Source organism: Curcuma longa, chromosome 7 (assembly GCF_044706935.1).
Source record: "Curcuma longa cultivar G26 ecotype Majalengka, Jawa Barat chromosome 7, ITB_CL_G26_1.1, whole genome shotgun sequence".
In the NCBI taxonomy this organism is placed as follows: domain Eukaryota; kingdom Viridiplantae; phylum Streptophyta; class Magnoliopsida; order Zingiberales; family Zingiberaceae; genus Curcuma; species Curcuma longa.
The window spans coordinates 3,909,234-3,927,752 of NC_133867.1; the positions used below are offsets into that span (position 1 = coordinate 3,909,234).

General features: G+C 39.4%; 5 protein-coding genes and 1 non-coding gene across 8 annotated transcripts; 2 read left to right on the forward strand and 4 right to left on the reverse strand.

Annotated features, from left to right (window-relative positions):
• Positions 1-5,734, reverse strand: LOC141831621 (villin-2-like). Its single transcript, XM_074719017.1, is given in 23 exon segments — positions 1-315; positions 395-639; positions 712-967; positions 1,091-1,150; positions 1,231-1,356; positions 1,440-1,580; positions 1,678-1,688; positions 1,803-1,950; positions 2,680-2,808; positions 3,019-3,156; positions 3,261-3,329; positions 3,410-3,478; positions 3,624-3,782; positions 3,869-3,969; positions 4,060-4,210; positions 4,295-4,314; positions 4,317-4,453; positions 4,522-4,654; positions 4,734-4,911; positions 5,002-5,238; positions 5,322-5,390; positions 5,483-5,582; positions 5,679-5,734. Coding segments are annotated over 23 exon segments (2,847 nt in total). The 3' UTR covers positions 1-201.
• A 1,383-nt stretch (positions 5,735-7,117) lies between these two features.
• Positions 7,118-7,189, forward strand: TRNAH-GUG (transfer RNA histidin (anticodon GUG)). Its single transcript has one exon. It is a non-coding gene; the product is annotated as a tRNA-His (tRNA).
• A 686-nt stretch (positions 7,190-7,875) lies between these two features.
• On the reverse strand, positions 7,876-9,962 carry LOC141831868 (cytochrome P450 709B1-like). Its single transcript, XM_074719282.1, has 5 exons — positions 9,689-9,962; positions 9,288-9,511; positions 8,957-9,207; positions 8,514-8,877; positions 7,876-8,432 (listed from the first exon to the last, which is right to left on the reverse strand). Exons 1-5 carry the CDS (start codon positions 9,960-9,962, stop codon positions 8,001-8,003), a joined length of 1,545 nt encoding a protein of 514 aa, XP_074575383.1. The 3' UTR covers positions 7,876-8,000.
• Positions 9,963-12,337: 2,375 nt separating this feature from the next.
• Positions 12,338-14,268, reverse strand: LOC141831861 (putative transcription factor At3g04930). Of its 2 annotated transcripts, none has more exons than XM_074719273.1 (2): positions 12,915-14,268; positions 12,338-12,604 (listed from the first exon to the last, which is right to left on the reverse strand). In XM_074719273.1, the coding sequence occupies exon 1, from the start codon at positions 14,206-14,208 to the stop codon at positions 12,916-12,918; it is 1,293 nt and encodes a 430-aa protein (XP_074575374.1). In that variant the 5' UTR covers positions 14,209-14,268; the 3' UTR covers positions 12,338-12,604; position 12,915. The 2 variants fall into 2 exon arrangements, with proteins under 2 accessions (XP_074575374.1, XP_074575375.1); XM_074719274.1 differs by having other exon boundaries at positions 12,338-12,621.
• A 397-nt stretch (positions 14,269-14,665) lies between these two features.
• LOC141831865 (ubiquitin-ribosomal protein eS31z fusion protein-like) lies at positions 14,666-15,417 on the forward strand. Its single transcript, XM_074719278.1, has one exon. The coding sequence runs from the start codon at positions 14,744-14,746 to the stop codon at positions 15,215-15,217; it is 474 nt and encodes a 157-aa protein (XP_074575379.1). The 5' UTR covers positions 14,666-14,743; the 3' UTR covers positions 15,218-15,417.
• Positions 15,418-15,861: 444 nt separating this feature from the next.
• On the reverse strand, positions 15,862-18,317 carry LOC141832098 (putative protein phosphatase 2C 2). 2 transcript variants are annotated; one of them, XM_074719579.1, is made up of 4 exons: positions 17,903-18,317; positions 17,074-17,259; positions 16,756-16,991; positions 15,862-16,661 (listed from the first exon to the last, which is right to left on the reverse strand). In XM_074719579.1, the coding sequence occupies exons 1-4, from the start codon at positions 18,092-18,094 to the stop codon at positions 16,079-16,081; spliced, it is 1,197 nt and encodes a 398-aa protein (XP_074575680.1). In that variant the 5' UTR covers positions 18,095-18,317; the 3' UTR covers positions 15,862-16,078. The 2 variants fall into 2 exon arrangements, with proteins under 2 accessions (XP_074575680.1, XP_074575678.1); XM_074719577.1 differs by having other exon boundaries at positions 17,897-18,317.
• Between the last annotated feature and the right edge of the window lie 202 nt (positions 18,318-18,519).

The following is an 18,519-nucleotide window of genomic DNA, read 5'->3' on the forward strand; positions in this document are numbered from 1 at the left end:
TTGAAGAACTATATATATACTATCAGCCAACTTTGGATGGCTGCTACAAATAAAAGAATGAGGATGACTTCCAAACAAATAAGTAGACAGCCAGCCAAGCGGCGGTTAAAACCAGAAGGAAGAAAACAGACCATCAAGCAAGGAATGGAGCCGGAGGATCGGAGCTGGATGAGTTGGTGATTAATTTCAGGATGCAGAAACTCAGAAAAGGCCCACCTTCTTTTTCTGTAGATCCTGCTTCCACTTTGGTTGCTGATAAAATGCTTCTTTTGTCATTCCAAAAATAGTCTCAAACTCAGCATCAGCTAAGTAGGCCTGCAGATGCATGCAGAATTCGAAGCAGTTGAAATCCTTTGAACCTTTTTTTTTCTTTTCTAGAATTGGATTTACATACCTCTCTTTGTTTATAATTGATCCCTCGGACGGGATCACTGGAATTGGCCTTCAAGCTCTCGTAGCTAAATGTGCATTCGCCCACTTTTTCAGTAATCTCTGCTTCTTCCTGTGTCAGCTCAGAATCTTCATCATTCTGTTCTCGTTGGGCGTCATCGTCTTCCATGGCTTCCTTGTCAGCCGAAAGATCAACTTGCTGCTCTGACTCCAAGCCTTCGCTCTCCGTCTTCGGAGAATCTACAGAATCTGCGATAGCTAGCAGTCGTCAGAGGGATACCATCGACAACGTTTGCAACACAAGGTTGATCGATTATATACCATTTAAAGACGTACGTTCACCAGGGGAACGGCTTTTTGCCGAGGCCTCTGCTTCTGCCTTCTTCTGTTCCTCGGTTAAAACTGTGGACAGTGCAGCAACTGCTGCTGCTCGCTGTGAGCCTTGGCTTGGCCGCGAAGGCCTTGCTGTTGTGGCTTTTTGGTTTGACGATGGATTGAATGCAGATGAAAGTGCGGCCAGAGCTGAGGCCCTTTGAGTTGGTCCATCATGCTGGACGCCAGCAGATCTATTTTTAGACTGCAGCAGAAATAGATAAGATCAATACGATAGGTTTTGTATTGCAAGATTCTGAATATACAAAAATAAAAAATAAAAATGCATGACTCTCTCAAATTTACGTGGAAAAGCTAAGACATGTACCTCTGAACCATGCATCCCAAACAGATTTGATAGTTTCTTCTGGAAAGAATTCCCTTGGACCTGCATAATAGAGAGCTTACGTTCTTGCTACTCATTTGCTACCTACTTTAATATGTTTGCAGGACAGAAACAAAACGAACCATCGCCTTCGCAGGGTCCCAAGAGAAATACGTTGTGAAAAAGCATGGTTCATTAGATTCTGTGACTTTATAGAGTGGTACCATGGGGGATAAACCTTCCAATGCCACTGCGAGTTCTATGTATTTCTTACATGAAAAGGACGTGTATTAGATTATTGAATCATTTGATTGCTAGTGGGAAAAACAAAAACAAAGCTCACTGTCAGTACCTGCCCTATGTCGAATGCATTTTGCTTCTCAATGGGATCCACAGACTGTCCGATCCAGATGAAGACTTCAGAATGAGTGTCCAATATCAACATGTCTTCAGTTAACAGATCGTCTTGTGAAAAATTGAAAACTTCAGAAACCTATAGGAAATAAGGTATGCAAAGCATAGGTGAGAAGATGGATTAGCTCAGAAAGTTTTAGCTTCAATGTTGTAGTTGGAAGCAAGTAATCGCTCACCTCTAACTTTCCTGGGGAAGCATCATTGTTGATCACAAATGAACACAGTTGTTAGAACTTTGAAATGGAGGGAGGATAGCATAGAAGGTAACAATGACTAGGAAATTGGAAAAGACATGTCCGACCTTTCTTAAATGAAAAGGTATACAAGTGAGGATCTCTAACAACATCTTGAGTGTTCTTTTTGCTGGAAAAATTTTGCTTCCCACCAAGAGCAAACCAGAAAGCAGAGCTTTCTGTTCCCTCTTTGCAATGCTTCAGTGTAGCACCTGGCTGCAGGTGAAAGAAAAATCTTGTTGAACCATGACGTTGGATAAAGAATCACTCTTTGAACTGTATGGAAGCAACAGATCTAGGAGTACATCACATTTCTCTGAAAATGTATGGAAGGACTATTTGCACCTGAGATATTGCTGAAAACTTTTAAAATCTTTACCAACCTATATTTGTGCCTCACTAACTTACAATTGTACGTTATACTTCCAAATATATACGTTACAAATCTTTACCCAAGATATTGATGAAAGCCCACGCTAGTTTATTATTTTCATTATTTTTTTGTGAGATAAGTCTGTAGCATATCTCTTCAATAATCATTTTATACACAATACTGACAAAATAAGTAGGAATTTGGGATGCAACTGGATGCGACCAATTGAGAAAATGAAGCTAAAGCACCTACTGACATGAAGTCCAAACAGGAAATCAAATCATATAAAAATGGCATGACCTTTTTTATTACCAAATCAAAGTTCAATCATTCAATGAATTAACCTATATGGATGCTCCACAATGGAAAAGATAACAAAGATAACTCGTTGACTGAAATAATGTTTATAATTCAAAGTTGGTAACCATAATATAAAATTGTTGTCTCGTTTATATTCTATCTTAACTCAATTAACTAATTATATGAATACCAAATGGACTAACATGTTAGCACAAAAGAAATAGAGGATAATATTTAGGCACAAAATCTTTTTGACTTTTTACATATTATACCTTCAAAAATTCTGCTGTTTGATCAGCCCACTGTTGCTGTTCATAAGTACTTGAACTTCCATTCCACGTGAAAACTGTATTCCCAGATTGCAAAACAAAACAATCATAGGAATTTAAGGATGTCGCCACCTAAAAACAGATAATGCCATTGTAATTGTAGTACCCAAGTCTCTAAATGATAATTATAATTTTTTTTCCTAATTACAAAATGAAGATGATAGGTGTCACATAGCTCGGTTGGTGAGAGCTTTGATGGTTCTTTCTCCCATCTAATTTTAAATAGAAGAGGATGGTAGGTAAAAATTAAAGAATGAATAACAAAAATGTGAATAGCCATACCGCATCAACTTGCATTGCCTTACAGTTGTGGGATGATGTACCAGATACTTGGATCAGCGCAATGCCATCAGAAGCATAAGTTTCATCGCTCAAGTCTTTTTCTGAAATTAAGCTTTTGTACCCAGAACCGACTCCACCCTATTTAAGAGAAATAATTGTAATTTAACAGTTAATAAAAAGGACTGTGTAATGTTTTTCCTAGATATGCTAGATCAAAGTGGTAAATAATTAGTAGGTGGTACCTTCAAAACAACCATGGGATGGAAAAGTGCAATGAATTGTGGTGGCTCTTTCCCTTGAAATATGCATCCCTGCAAGACATGAACTTCATGAAGAAGTTCATTTTATCAAGTTTATGGATAAAGATTAGTAAATTTAAACTTCTAAGAACCTGCACTGGTCTCCTTTTCAAGGAGATCCACATTTTATTAGCCAGTTGTAGAGCCATTAGCTGATCATCCTGGAAACAAGAAATTCACATTACGATGATAAACCTAATTAGCAGCTCATTGAACTATAAGCAACTCTGCAACATAGAGGTGTGGATAGGAGAAAAACTACTACTCTTTTGGTTTCTTAGAGGCCACTTGGTTGTTGGGAGTTACCTGAGTGCTATCCTTTCCCATCCAACTAGTCAAGAAGTAATCCTCTTTCTTTTCACCAGAATGATATGAATAGAGCACAATATAACAATCGCCACTGTAGAATTTACCAATATCTTCTTTTGGAACTGGATCCTTGCCATCACCATGAACAAGCCAAACCTGCCAGTATTTTTCACAAGTTAGGACTCAACAAAAGCAAACATTACTAGCCTTATTTGCAGGTAAACTAAACAAAATGAGAATACCTCAAGTTTTCCACCGTCTTCAAGCAAAGGAGGAATTTCCTCATTTACTGGGTGTGAGCCCTTTGCTCCCTTGAAATCAACACCTTGTTGCTTTATCAAAGCTACACAAATAGCATGATAAATTATTAAAAAAAGAAAGAATAGAAATATATGTAAGAGTAACTTAGAAAAGTGGCAAATAATACCAGTACCTGCTACTTTTCCTCTTCCTTCCTCACTACTAGAAGTTCCTGTTCCAGCAGGCCATGACTCAAAGTTGGATTTGAATGAATGTGTTTCATAACCTTGAACAATTTGAGTAATTCTTGTAGACTTTGGCCTATTTTCACTGATGATGAAGTCCTAAGAAATTAAGGTAAGGTGAGAACACCTACTGAAAGCTCACGCAATTAGAGCTCAAGAAAAAAATTATATAGAGAAAGGAACCTCAGCAGCTTTGCTGGCAGCTTTCTTTCTTCAACTTGTGTCATCCGGCCGACCCAAGTGAATATCTCAGCTCCACAATCCAGCAGATAGCATTTATTGTTCTCCAAAATTGACTTAGAAAGTGCATACTCCTCCAAATTCAACTTGCCATCATTGATACTACAAAAATTGATTTACACTATTATACATACCTGTAAAGGCTACAGATTCAAACGTATAATAAGTACCTGTAAAGCATTCCAGGAGTGGTTTCTAGAAAAACATCATCCTCATGTAGTACTTTTTTACCAATTGGAGCAAAACCACCAAAAAGTACCCAGAATTCACCAGAGTCGGACTCAGTTTGGAGCTTTCCATCATCTTGCACAATTCATAACATATAAACGAAATGAAAAAACATGAAGAATTCATGTACGGTACAAAGAATAAGGTTCATTACCAATAATCGCAACATCACATTTTCCTTCATGGTACTTATCCTTCAAATACTGTACTACTTCTAAAGCTTTAGCTCTTTCTTGAATGTTAGAGTTGGCACCATTGAACTGATATATCTTATTTTCAGTATCTAAGATGAACACATCATCATGATTCAATGATGATCGAGCAAATGGAACCTTCAAAATAAATAGAATTTGGAAGTAAAAAAACATAAATTTTGCAAATTAAGCATATATAAAAAAAAAGTTGGTGAAAAGATTTAGCACCTGTTTCATTCTGACTACCCGTTTTCCTTTGCATATATAGAGTCGTGTTTCAAACTGTTCCTCTTCAGGCGTTTTAAATCCAGAGGCAAATCCTCCTTCCAAAGGAATGATGCAAGGTTTAAAGTATGACAAGAATTTGTCAGACTCAAATCCTTGGATTTCCCGGTGTTGAACAGCACGGCCTCCAAGAACTGCATCAAGTTCCACAGTTTTGATTGCTGCAGTCCCAGCTTCATCCTGTGTTTAGTCATAAAATAAATAAGTATTCCGTGGGATAAAAATCTTTATATTTTCATTATAAATAAAATCATCATTCATACTTTGCTAGATTCTTTCCCAATCCAAAAATGGATGTCATAAAGGTGGCCACCAACTTTGTTTGAAGTTACCTGCATTGAATCACAATTAGATTGAACCATTCAGCAGAAGTAGAAAAAAAAAAAGAGGACAAGAGACAAACAGAAAAAGAGGAAAAATATACCTGTAAAATTATGTATGAATCTCCAATGTAAAATTTACCATAATCAGACTTTGGTAAAGCCACCGGTTGGAAGTTCTCAATCCTCCATATTTCCATTCCTCTATGAATTGTTAAGAAAATGAAGATGATGAATTACAAACATTATGATGTTAATATCATAATTAAACATTATGCATATTGTATTGCACAAGGATACAATTTTTGTCCAGCTCCTTGAAATGCAGGATCAACATTTTTCGTAGAATTAGTCATTTTGCTTTGAAAACCTTTTGTGTTGACCGCCGAAACAGCTCGTGCTTGAAACACTCAATTACACATGAAAATTGTGCTCTGTAGATGAAATTTCAAATGACACATGTATGTATATAATTAATAAATATGAACTACAATTCATCTATGAATGCCAATTTATGTAAAAGTCGACAAGTAATCATCTAGAACATCAAACAACATGAGCAATAGCAAAAATAAGTTAACAAAAGTGAAGGCAAAATGATAACATTTACAAGATATCTAAACAAGTCTTGAAAATTTAGCTATTCTTTCTATCATAATAGTTAAACATGGCATAAATAAATTGGGCATAAACTTGTATATTCATACACTGTTCATTTATTTGTGGAGCAAAAATGGGTTGCCTCTTTTATGACCCGTGCATTGTACAATTATGCACATTTTGAACTCAGTAGCTACTTGCTACTTTCATTAGCACAAATATGTAATACAACCTTCTACTTGAGTTATTAAAAGAGAGGCTCCCATAACAAGGTACATTATAAGTTAGATTATACTATATTTAACATAGTTGTGCACCATTTTAAACTTGAATAAACAAGCTATATAGAAAGTGATTTCATTTTAAAACCAAGTTGCAGAGGCAAATCACCCTAACCCATGCATTGTCATAGGTTGACACAAATGCAATTTGGTACATAAATAAAATTAGAAAAAGGAATAGGTGGAACTAAGATTGATTGAAAAATACATAGCGATTGGTAGGTGGAAATAAATAAAGAATTATTCCATTTGAATCGCAACAATAGTGACTTTTCCCCTATTTTATTATTATTTATATATATATATATGATAATAGATGGAAATCCTTATCATACAATTTTCTGAAATTTTCCTTCGCTGAGATTTACAAACAATAAACAAAGATAAGATGAATCTAAGCTATGACCAAGGATACGTATGCTCTAAAATTAATAAGCAGTTGCTTACCGGGGAAGATGAATGTGAGATTGCCGTGCAAGAAGAGACGATTTGGAGAACCACGAGGAAAGAGGTGGATGGTATAACGATTAAAAAAAATGGAAAAGAGAGGAGAGAAATGGAGGAAGGAACGACGCAAATGAGAAGATCCGCGAGAGGTGGAGGAAAATGAACGAGCAGAGAAAAGAGGGAAGAAGCGGGCGACAAACGAGGAGAAGAAGTTGCAGAGATGGCTTTAAAAGGCATCTCATTTGGGTTGCCTCGTTGCCTTTCACCCTCTCTCCTCTCCGCCTACGTTTTAGGGACAATTTCATTTTGCTCCCGGAAGTTTAATTTTTTCCAAATGCCTTTATTATTTTTCATTCTCAAATAATCAAAAGTTCAACGATTTCTAAAATATTGTGGAAATTTGTTGCAACGGTGGCTGTAGTTTAGTGGTAAGAATTCCACGTTGTGGCCGTGGAGACCTGGGCTCGAATCCCAGCAGCCACATAATTTTTAATTTTGTTCATTTTTTTTAGGTTTAGGAGAATAAATCTAGATATTTTGTTTATTTTTGAAAATATACGGATAGAAAAAAAAGTACTTTTGACAAGTAAATGAATTATATTATGTACAAAAAAAAAAGGTTTTAAATCTAGATATTTTGTTTATTTTTTAAAACAATTTTTTATTTTGTTCAATTTTTTAGGTTTAGGAGAATAAATCTAGATATTTTGTTTATTTTTAAATATACATAAAAAAAGTACTTTTGACAAGTAAAAAATTATATTATGTACAAAAATTTTTATGTTGTTATCTAGGTTAGATATTTTGTTTATTTTTAAAATATACGGATAGAAAACAAAGACTTTTGACAAGTAAATGAATTATATTATTTACAAAATTTTTTTCCATTGTCCATATTACACCGTAAATATACATAAAATAAATTTTAAAAAAAATCTTATCTCACACATTGCGTTCCTCTTGAATAAGATCCCAAGCCCAATATTTTTTGATTCATTCCCTATTTAGAAGAAAATTTTTGATCATTTCCCATGTTCGTGGTACTATGAAAAAAAAATAATTACATTTCTGATGAACACAATTTTCAAATAAAGAAATTCCATTGTCACACCTCTAAAGAAAACAACAAAATCTTATCTCACACACTCTTCAAATCCCAAGTGTTCATTCCGATCATTTTCCATTCATATAAATAATTAATTTCACACTAATAAACCATCCATGTTCTTCATCTACATCGATGCGATCGAACGACACAAGTGAAGTATAAAGAAACAGAATATCAGATCAGAATTCAGACACGCAATGGCCTTAGAACAACAGGAAGCCCGTATTTTGGCTGCAGCGTGAGCACATCCATGGGAGCATGCTTGTACTTGGGCGACAGAGAAAACGAAAACTGCTGCAGGATCATCGCCAGCACCACCTTCGCTTCCAGCATCGCGAAGTTCTGGCCGATGCACGCTCTCGGCCCGATCGAGAACGACAGCAGCGCGTTGGGATGTGTGGCGGCCTGCGACACTCCGTTCGCGAACCTGAGCGGATTAAACTCGTCGGCATCGGCTCCCCACAGCTTCTTGTTCCTCTGGATCAATGCTATCGGAATTATCAACGAAGTGTCCTTCGGTATGCTTATGCTCCCCAGAGTCATGTCTCTCTCGGCCTTTCTCCCCATGAGAATGATCGGGCCGTAGAGCCGCAGCGTTTCCAGGAGAACCATGTTCACCTGCAAATAGAAAAGATCGATATATGGTTTCGAATTGAAGGATTAATATTGATCGTCGCAAAGCTGGAGTTGTTCTAGTACCAGCTTCAATCTGCTCAGCGTGTCCGCGTTTGGAGTCTCCTTCCCGCAGTGCTGAAGCACCTCGTCCCTGAGCTTCTCCTGCCAATCTTCGTTCGTGCTCAACAAGAACATCGCCCAAGTTAAGAAGTAGGATGTTGTCTCCTGCCCCGCGAAGAAGAAGGTCTTGAACTCGTCGACGATCTCATTCAAGCTCAGCAGCCGGCCGTCTTCCGCCTGTCTAGCTTCTAACATTAACCCAAGCAGGTCGTTTCCGAGACCAGAATCCTCCGTCGAACTCATTCTTCGTTTTATGATGCCTATGAGTGTGCTTCTAATAATCTTCTCTAACTTCCATATCTGCAAATTTTTCTTGGTCGGAAAGTATCTGCAAAGGAAATTATCATCAAGTTTGCGATTCAGTATCACACAGTTGCAGAAGATGGTATTCAGTTTTAGTTAAATACTTGGAACCATAGAAGTTCCAGTGGAGAAACGATTCTGCAACGAGGACTTGGAGCTTTTTCTGCGCTAAAAAGACTTCCTTTCCCTCTTTGTAACTGCTTCCGAAAGCTGTGCGAGAGATCACATCCGCTGTCAATTCTTGGAACGGGACGGAGACATCGATTTCCATTTGCTGATCGTCTTCTCGACTGGATTCATCTCGCCACGCCTCTATCGTTGCTTTGGCGCATTCCTCCATTGTTTTAGTTAATAGCTGCCGAGCCCAAAGTCATAATGGAAGCTGTCCTGTGAGCTATGTATGCATTTACCAAATGGCAACGATGGAAGCCTAACCTTGAGCTTGTCCATGGCGAAAGCAGGGTTTAAAACTCTCCGATGCCGCACCCAGTCTTCCCCTTCCACCAGCAACAATCCCTTGCCTATCAGAGCCAACACACCAGCAGACGCCTCGGGTTTGGGGTAGAAACCAAACTTGTTTGACAAAACTTGCTTCACCATCTCTATGTCCCCAACGCAAAGCCTTGGATTCGATCCAATCCACAGCAGAAATGTTTCACCTGCAAGACGATCGAGCCTGTTTAAAAGAAAGAAGAAAAACTGCAGAATTTTATTTCCAGATTTTACCTCTCAACCTTTTTCAGCGCCATGCAACAACGTTACGACAACAAAAGAAAAGAGAGGTAAAACACAATCAATTCGTCAAGTTCTGAGAACTGAAAAGAGTAGAATCTGACCAAACTGGTGAGTCCAGTTGCGGTAGTGGGGGAAAACTCTGACGGTGAAATCATGGCAGCTGTTGTCCAAGATCAGTTCGCTTCCGGCCTTCCTCAGGCTCTTGATCTCCTGCAACGATCCTGTCCAGAATCGGTATGCAGGGCCGCGCACGCCTTGCTCCCTGAAGGATTTGGTGATCGAGTATGGCCTCCACGTCAGATGCAGCAGGGCCTTCCCCAGGATGGAGATGAGCACTGCAAGCAGAGATCCCAGAACCAGGCCGAAGAACCCCATCCAATCCAATCTGCCTCCTGCAGTTGACGTCTCAACCATTATAGAGGTCCTAGCAAAAAATTATTAAAATATTTAATTTTAAAATATATATATATATATATATTTATATTTATATATAATTTAATTTTCTATTTTTTTTAAGATATAAAGTTATTAATTAATTTTTTATATTCAAATTTGGATAATAATTTTTTTGGATTTATAAAATTATTAAATCATTTAATATTTTAAAAATATTGTTGACTTATTAATTTTAATTTAAAAAAGGTTTTTTTTATTGAAGCTATGTTAATTTTGAGATATTATTTAAATTGGATTTTTAGTAGTATTTTATAAGTTATCTATGTATTAGAAAAATAATAATTTTTTATAAAATTTAGTATTTAAGTGTTGTTTTTTAATTTGAGTTTATTATTTTTTTTAAAAAAATAATTTTAAAAATAAATTTAAACATAATAGGTGTATATGTTTTAAAAAATTTTAAAGTTCAAATACTTTTCCATGTAGAAGATCATCATCAAATAATTTTAATTTTTTATATTGTATAAAAGATTAAAATTATTTTCTATATTTTAAATTATTTAAATTTATTTTGAAGTGAAGAAATGATATGATTAATAATATAATTGAAATAATTAATTTTAAAAGATTCTTAGTCTCATCAAATTATTTGTTTATTTTAATTATATATTTTTCATAAAATTTTAATTTATATTCATTTCATTTATAATTTTTCTTTCACAAAAATCATAAATATAAATATGAATATATTTTCTCTATTAATTATTGAAATCAATATAATGCAATAACAATGTTATATATAAAAATTTACTAATAGTACTAACTGAAGAACATTATTTTATATAATTAAAAATAATTTTGATGTTTAAAAAGATTAGCATTTTACTTGTGTTGAATAAATGAGGATTTTTTTTTATTTTTATTGAGAAAGAAGAAGAAAGAGCGAGAAGAGAGATTATCGATGAGTGAAGAAAAAAACATCCTTTGATAGTATCATCAACAAGGTAGGGGAAGGATACAAGATCACTGGGCGAAGGAGCAAAAGGATATAGGAACATCGACGAGAGAGAAACGATTATGAGAATATATATTTTTTAGAATTAATGCGGAAAAGAAAGAGTTGATTAGGTTTTAAAAAAATCTACAACAATTTAAATTAAAATAAATTAAAATGAAAAATGAACATTTTTAAAGATATTTTAAATTTTAAAGTGAATTTTTAAATAAAAAATAATATAATTAATGTGAAAATATTATAAATTAGGGGCTCTAATATTGTCTTAACCTTAATGACCTATGCCTTGAGTTGGCATTGATTTGCTCAAGAAATGACTATGTGAATGCAATTATTAATGGTAAAAATCAAATGATCATCCATTTGTAGAATTGAAAGATGGGCAATACCCTTCTGCGTCGTAATCAACTGTAGTTTCTCGATTTACCTCCTCACAGATGGTCGTGGGGTCGACCGTGTGGGGCCGCTAATATGGCGAATTCCACCTTTGCAAAAGAAAGATGGACATCTCACTTCCTGGACATAGTTGAGTTGATTATGATAGAGCATAATTGTTGAAGTAGGCAAGGGTCGTGGTCAATTGCAGCTTTCCGATTTACCTCCTCACAGGTGATCGTGGGGGCGATCGTGTGGGACCGCTGAGGTGGCAGATTCGACCTTTTGTTGAAGTAAGACGAACATCTCCCCTCCTCCATCGTGGCCAACTGTAGTTTCTCAATTTACCTCCTCACAGATGATCATAAGATCGACAGTACTAAAGTGGTGGATTCCACCTTTTTGCAGAAGTAAAATGAACATCTCAACTTTCTGATTTATACCCTTATAGATAGTCATGGAGACAACCATATAAGATAATTGGGATGACAGATTTTACCTTTTTGCTACAGTAAAATGGACATCTTATTTTTAATTAAAATTAAACAAACATCTAATTTTATTTCAAAAATACTATTTAATCCAATGTTATTGTAGCATCTATCGATAACTACTACAATATATATAAGCTATCGAGTAACTGCTACAATACAGTAAAAAGCTATATAGTAAATGATACAATATATTTATAATATATTTAACATTTAAGATTTGCACCGTATAGAAGTTATCTAGTAGTTGATACAATGTATTTAGAGTAAATTTAGAATTTACATCATATAAAAACTACCAGTAGCTATTACAATATATAAAAATTACTAAATAGCAGCTACAACCCATTTAGAATGAATTTATAATTTAAGATTTATATAATGTAAAAGTTACTCAATAATTGTTGTTAATTGTATAATTTTACATCAACAACAATTTTATATGTGAATGGATGACTATGAGTTATGTTCGGCAGGATGGGCATTTTTTTTTCATAAATAACCTTCTATTCATAAGCAAGCTTCTGAGGAATCATCAATGTCTTCCCTAATAATCAAGACTGTTTCTGGCGCCAACTGCTTAGATGTCAAGCTGCTGGCCAACTAATTAAGCTCTCACGTAGCCGAACAATTTCCTGATGCATTTCAATCCTAAACAACGCCTCTGTCAAGTTGTGCAGATCGTACTGCTTGGAATGCTCCTGAAGAATGTCCAAACTATTCTTCGTAGCAACACCAATCTGAAAAATAACAAGGCCTGCTGACAGTCGGATTTCACCAAGAATAATAGAAATCAGTCAACGAACAATGACTGTGAGTGCCAAACATTGATGTACCAGTGAACCAAGAAATTCCATTTTCGCCAGCTTCTTTTTGTAAGGTGGGAGATAGAAAAGATAAACAAGAACAAAGATTCAAAAGACATCACTTTTAGGACGAGATAAAGTTAGTTAAAAGTCCCCTACAACTAAAATTATCCAGGGAAACAAAAATCACAAATCAAAGCACAAATTCGATCGAGCAGTACAAGTACAAGCATTCGAGAATAACCTCAGATCAGCTTTTCTGCAGACTTGAGCTCCTCCAATGTCGACTTTATGTGATCCTTCACAAGCTCTAACCGCTTCAGGTAAACCTCCAGTTCTAGAATCTGTTGTGCTCTCCATTTTCCATTGACAGGCATTTCTGGAGCCGCCAAAGAACCACCCCCGAGGATCAGGGGCAGAAAGTTCAGTGGTGATGCCCCGCTACCGAGGGCTGGAACAAACGGCTCCCTGATAGCAGAATTGATGAGCTCCTTGAACAGCGGCGAGAGGCAATTCTTCAGCGTCTCCTCGATGATGTTTGGTATCCCAGAAGCTAAAGGTTTGTGCATGGATTGGTTGGAATTACCTACATCTACTCCCCCAGCTGAAGAAGCTAAAGGTGTAGCATCAGGTACAGCAGCTGCAGCCTCTTCCATCAATCTTTTTTTCATGCGCAGTCTTGATCTGGAGTTCCTCCTTTCTGAACTTATAGAACCGTCGTTGATCGGAATGGTAATGATCTCGTTGGAGATAGGGTTTGTGGTGTTGAAATCTTCGTCATCACTCTCATGAGCCCTCTTGGTGCTTGCGCTCCATATCTTGCGAGCGATGTCATATATAGCCCGCTCATGTGCGCTCCTAAAAGCGAAGTTTCTTCCTCCTGCCTGCATCCGGCTGACACAGTTCCGATACTTCTTTTTCAGGCGGCGGAGCTTCTCGATCAGCTGGTTCTTAGTGAAGTCGAAGTGGAGCTGCTTCTTGATCTCCTCGTAGAAGGGGCTGGTGTCGTACTGATGGTAGGCAAAAGTGGTGCCGCGCCTGGAGGTAAATTCAAAGAAACCTTGCAGGATTTTAATCGCCTCTTCATCCGTCCAGAGCCTCTGAAACAGCCGGCGAGAATCATCCAAGGCAACGACGTCGAGGGATCTCCGCTCATCGGAGGCGGAGGCGGTGGCGATGGCGAGGGGGTTATGGACGGGGGTGAAAAAGGAAGCGTTAGAAGGAGCAGCGTCAGGAAGGACTTGGACAGGGATCACGCCGTTCTGGGGATGATCGACGACCGCATCTAACTGGATATCGTTGAGTTTGTGAACGGAGTTAGGGTTAGGGATTGCGGCATCATGCGAGGAGGCAGAAGCGTTCAGATCGGCGCAGGCCGGCGACGCCAGTTCTGGCTGCGGCTGCGTCGGAGGAGGAGGTAGCGCCGCCTGACTGTCGTCGTCGTCGTCGTCTTCGCTGTCGTCGCTCATATCGGAGTAGTCCTCGTCGTCGTCCTCGAAGACGGCGGCCTCCTGCTGCGCTTCTTCGGCCGGCGACATCTCGTCCGCCTATTCCTCCCTCTTCCTCTTCCCCTTCCCCTGGAAGGTACAGATCGGGAACGAGGGTTTGAGCCTGGAAGAGGAAATGGTTCAGCTTGGACCGGATAGGTACCACGACGGCAAGCTTCGCACATCGGTGGAGCGTCGATAGCTACCGCACGATTCTGAGCGGACGGCCCAGACGACACTTGGCTAAAAACAAGGATTTGAACCCGCACAGTAAAGGATCCAACCCGTACGTCGCCGCTTAAGCCACGAAATAAATCACCACTCAACGAATGCCAAATGTGGCGCTCATTATGATCCTCGTGAATCGTGATACACAACTATCGTGCCGTGGATCGTGACTTGGCCTTATAAAAATATTCACAACTATAATGCCCCGCGATGCAACATATCGCTAACTCCACTATATAAACCACAAAACCCTAATTAGTCCCAATTCGACCTACGGCTGCCCAGTTTTTGAGAGCATTCGAGCATTTCGACGCTAGCGGTCGGCGGCGACGCGGCAGCGGCTTGCAAAACCGCAAAGATGCAGATCTTTGTGAAGACGCTGACTGGGAAGACGATCACCCTCGAGGTGGAGTCTTCCGATACGATCGACAACGTGAAGACCAAGATCCAGGACAAGGAAGGCATCCCGCCGGACCAGCAGCGCCTTATTTTTGCCGGGAAGCAGCTCGAGGACGGCCGCACCCTCGCGGATTACAACATACAGAAGGAGTCCACCCTCCACCTAGTCCTCCGCCTCCGTGGCGGCGCCAAGAAGCGCAAGAAGAAGACCTACACCAAGCCGAAGAAGATCAAGCACAAGAAGAAGAAGGTCAAGCTCGCGGTGCTCCAGTACTACAAGGTCGACGACGCCACCGGAAAGGTCACCCGCCTGCGCAAGGAATGCCCCAACGCCGAGTGCGGCGCCGGCACCTTTATGGCCAACCACTTCGACCGTCACTACTGCGGCAAGTGCGGCCTCACCTATGTCTACCAGAAATCGTCAAGCGAGTAAGTTTCTCATAAAATTAGGTCTTTGAATTTCATTTAGCTTTATGTGTTTACCAAATTTGTGTTAGAAAACCTGATATTCAAGTCTTTCGTTAGTTCTGATTTGTTCGTGTCGAAGATATTTTTGGATTTTGAGTTATTTGGCGATGAGAACTTGTCTTTCTTTTAAGATGCAACGATGTGTATGTGGTTTTTAGGTTTTTATCCATTTAGAATTGATTGACTTTGCCATCTCTTTAGATGTATCTACCAGTACAAAACTAAATGTTCAATCGAAAGAGAAACTAAAATGCAATAAAAACAGCAAGTTTTAATTTTCTTAGTTTGGTTAATCAACAGGAAGTGAAATAGTACTGATAAATTGGATGAATTTGTCGCCTAAACTGTCTCCTTATAAGGTGGAAAAAAATTCAGATGATATTCAGGTATCCATCAAGTTCACCTGCCAGAGTAAAAGTGCCATGTTTGATTTGTCTTTTGGCTTGTGCAACATTAGATTGAGAAGAAATGGTCACTATACACTAGATATATCCAACAAAAGAAGAAATATGTTGGCTTATCGACATCAATAGGGCCCTTTGTTAGATGACAGTAGATATATTCGTGTTAGACTCAGGATTCCAAACTATGCAAACTAAACATGACAGATCAAAGTAAAAGGTAACTTCCAATAAATGAACTTTACATTAGTAGACTCTTCTCCATCCTACCACAATGGTATTTACACCGGCCTCTCAATTTCCTTACCATCCTCCCAAACAATGAAAGCACTAACATGCTCAAAACTGCTCTAACTGCTCTTTTTTACTCTACTAACTTTCATCATCATCATCATTATATACATGAAGCTGCGTGTCGCAACCGATCAGTTGTCACCATTGTTATCGACCCAGCTTCTAAGGTGACAAAGGGCCTCTGCTGACAAGGTCTTGCAGCACCTCAACCTCTGCTGCTGCTGTTCGTCGGGAGATGAGGCAGAGTGGCGGTACTCATCGGAGAAGCAAACGATAATCACGGTGAGGTTGTCGAACGTGCTGAGACTCAGTGCCTCCATGACAAGTTCCCTCGCGCACCGCTCGGGGTTGTCATGCCGTCTCAGGCCTCTGCGTACGATACTCACTGCACGTTGGCTCGACATGACGTCCCAGATCCCATCGCAGCCGATGATCAAGAACTCATCGTCCTCCGTCAGGACGACATGTCTGAATTCTGGTTCAGCAATGAGGGGAGAAGGAGAGCCTCGGGGCATTTTCAAGTCCCAGTCACCGAGGGCTCGAGTAACAGAGAGGGCACCATTGAGGTACCCATCCTCGATAAAACCACCAGATCGCTCCACCCTTTTGCGTTCAGCATCGTGGATGGGTCTGTGATCTTGGGACATGTCGACTGCTTCTCCCTTCCTGCACAATACTGCTCGGCAATCGCCAGCATTGGCCACCAGCAGATACCTGCAGCAAAATGAACCAAACAGATCAGTAATGCGATCACACAAATGCGTTGATGATTCGTATGGGTGGGAAGTTCAGTCAGGACAAAGCATACCTTCCAAACAGCAAAGCCGTAATAGCTGTAGTTCCAGAAGAGCTGCTAATGGTGCAGTCATCAGCCATCGCGAGGTCTGCGTGAAGAAAGGATTCTCTAACAGAGTTCTCCACAGATTCCACAAACACCTCGTCAGCTTCCGATGCGCGAGGAAAATTAGCATCTTCGAACAAAAACCTAACTGCATGCTGCTTGATGTAGGCAGCTGCCTCAGGACCTCCATGGCCATCAAAAACCTGCATAGAAGTGGGAAATTCACATTACTAGGAAAGAACTTGCATAGCCATTCATTCGATCAAATAGGGATCTTGTACTCGCCCCGTAGAAGGCACTAGGAGTGGGACACTTAAAAAGGGTGCCTAGGTGCATTGAAAGATTGTCGATGCGAATATGTTCGTCTTCCATGAACTTTCGGGGTCCAATGTCAGCAAAGCTTCCAGATCGAATGCTAGGAATAAACCGAAGTGATTCTACTGATGAAATGCCATCTGATGCTCCCAAATTCTGAAAATAAAATATAGCAAGTTAGAACATAACCAGGAGAAGAAGAAAAAGCGAGTCGACATTACCACACGGCCATCAATAAAAATTAGGAAAGACGATGTAAGAAACAACAAAAGCTATGAAGCAGATTCTCAATACAGCATGATTGTATTCAATTTGTCAAATTCTAGGTTTAGCCTCAATAACTAGTCAGGACAAAGCGTAGAAGTTGCCAAAGAGGATATTTACAAATACAGTTTAGGAGATTACTTTTTCTTCAAATGAACCTGTACAACAGTACCTAACTGAAAGGAAACAATATAAATAGAACCTGGATCACATCCTCGACAAAGGCTGAAGAACAAAAACCAATTCAAAGGGAAGAATACAGATCAAACAAAGAGAAATACAATAGTAATTGTCATTCATGATGTCAAATCTAAACTAGAAGTTGTTATTTGAATCGCGATCATAAAGGGTATGGTTAAATTCTACTGAAAGAATGATTTTATCCCTAACTCATCAAAGTAAAGGGAGGATCATGAGCAAAATCTGACAAAAAAAGAATTTCACAATTGATTAGACCTCTATGGCAATCTGATCCAAAAAACAGATCTATTAATGAAAACAACGAAGAAAACCAAGGACAAAAGCTTACACCGACCATCTCAGAACCGGTGATGTCAGCAGCAGCCGCATCAGCTTCCGATCCCCGCTCCGCCTGCCGAAACACCGGCGCCGCCGCCGCTGCTGCTGCAGACATATCAACGATCTCCTCGAACTCCTTAGCGATGCGCCGGTACGGCACGTCGACGACGGGGATGCTCCTCTGATAACAATCCGCTCCAGCCACCATCTCGAGCCGAAAAGATACTCCCCCTTCTCTAATCAATCAGCGCCGATCGAATCCGCACGCAAAGAATCGACGAAATCCCTCCTCAAAAATCCAAAACTTGCAAAATCTCGCTCAAGAATTTCTTTCTTCCCGCTAGGGTTTTCCGGCTTCCTCGTCAATTTGGGCGTCTCGCGATCGGATCTCTCTCTTCCTTCTTCGGTCTCTTCTCGCGCAAATAATGAAAGGCAGGCAGCAGCCGCCATCAGTTAAGTTATGGAAGGAGGGCGAAGACTACCGGCGCGGACCGGTGGGCGCGGGGAACAGTTACGGGCACGTGCGCGTTTTCCCGACGCATTCTTCAAACCGCAACGGACACGTGGCCATGGGCGCCAGCCAATGGGCAGCGCGTTGGGCGATAAGCTTCTGGTGGCGACGACGGCGCCAAG

Coding starts and splice junctions, on each gene's coding strand:
- LOC141831868 (XM_074719282.1), bottom strand. CDS start 9,962: ATGGGGTTCTTCGGCCTGGTTCTGGGATCTCTGCTTGCAGTGCTCATC. Junction 9,208..9,287: donor TCGCCATGGACAAGCTCAAG/GTTAGGCTTCCA, acceptor TGGGCTCGGCAG/CTATTAACTAAAACAATGGA. Junction 8,433..8,513: donor CGCTGAGCAGATTGAAGCTG/GTACTAGAACAA, acceptor TTCTATTTGCAG/GTGAACATGGTTCTCCTGGA.
- LOC141831861 (XM_074719273.1), bottom strand. CDS start 14,208: ATGTCGCCGGCCGAAGAAGCGCAGCAGGAGGCCGCCGTCTTCGAGGAC.
- LOC141831865 (XM_074719278.1), top strand. CDS start 14,744: ATGCAGATCTTTGTGAAGACGCTGACTGGGAAGACGATCACCCTCGAG.
- LOC141832098 (XM_074719577.1), bottom strand. CDS start 18,094: ATGGTGGCTGGAGCGGATTGTTATCAGAGGAGCATCCCCGTCGTCGAC. Junction 17,260..17,896: donor CCGGTTCTGAGATGGTCGGT/GTAAGCTTTTGT, acceptor TTTTATTTTCAG/AATTTGGGAGCATCAGATGG. Junction 16,662..16,755: donor ACGGCTTTGCTGTTTGGAAG/GTATGCTTTGTC, acceptor ATTTTGCTGCAG/GTATCTGCTGGTGGCCAATG.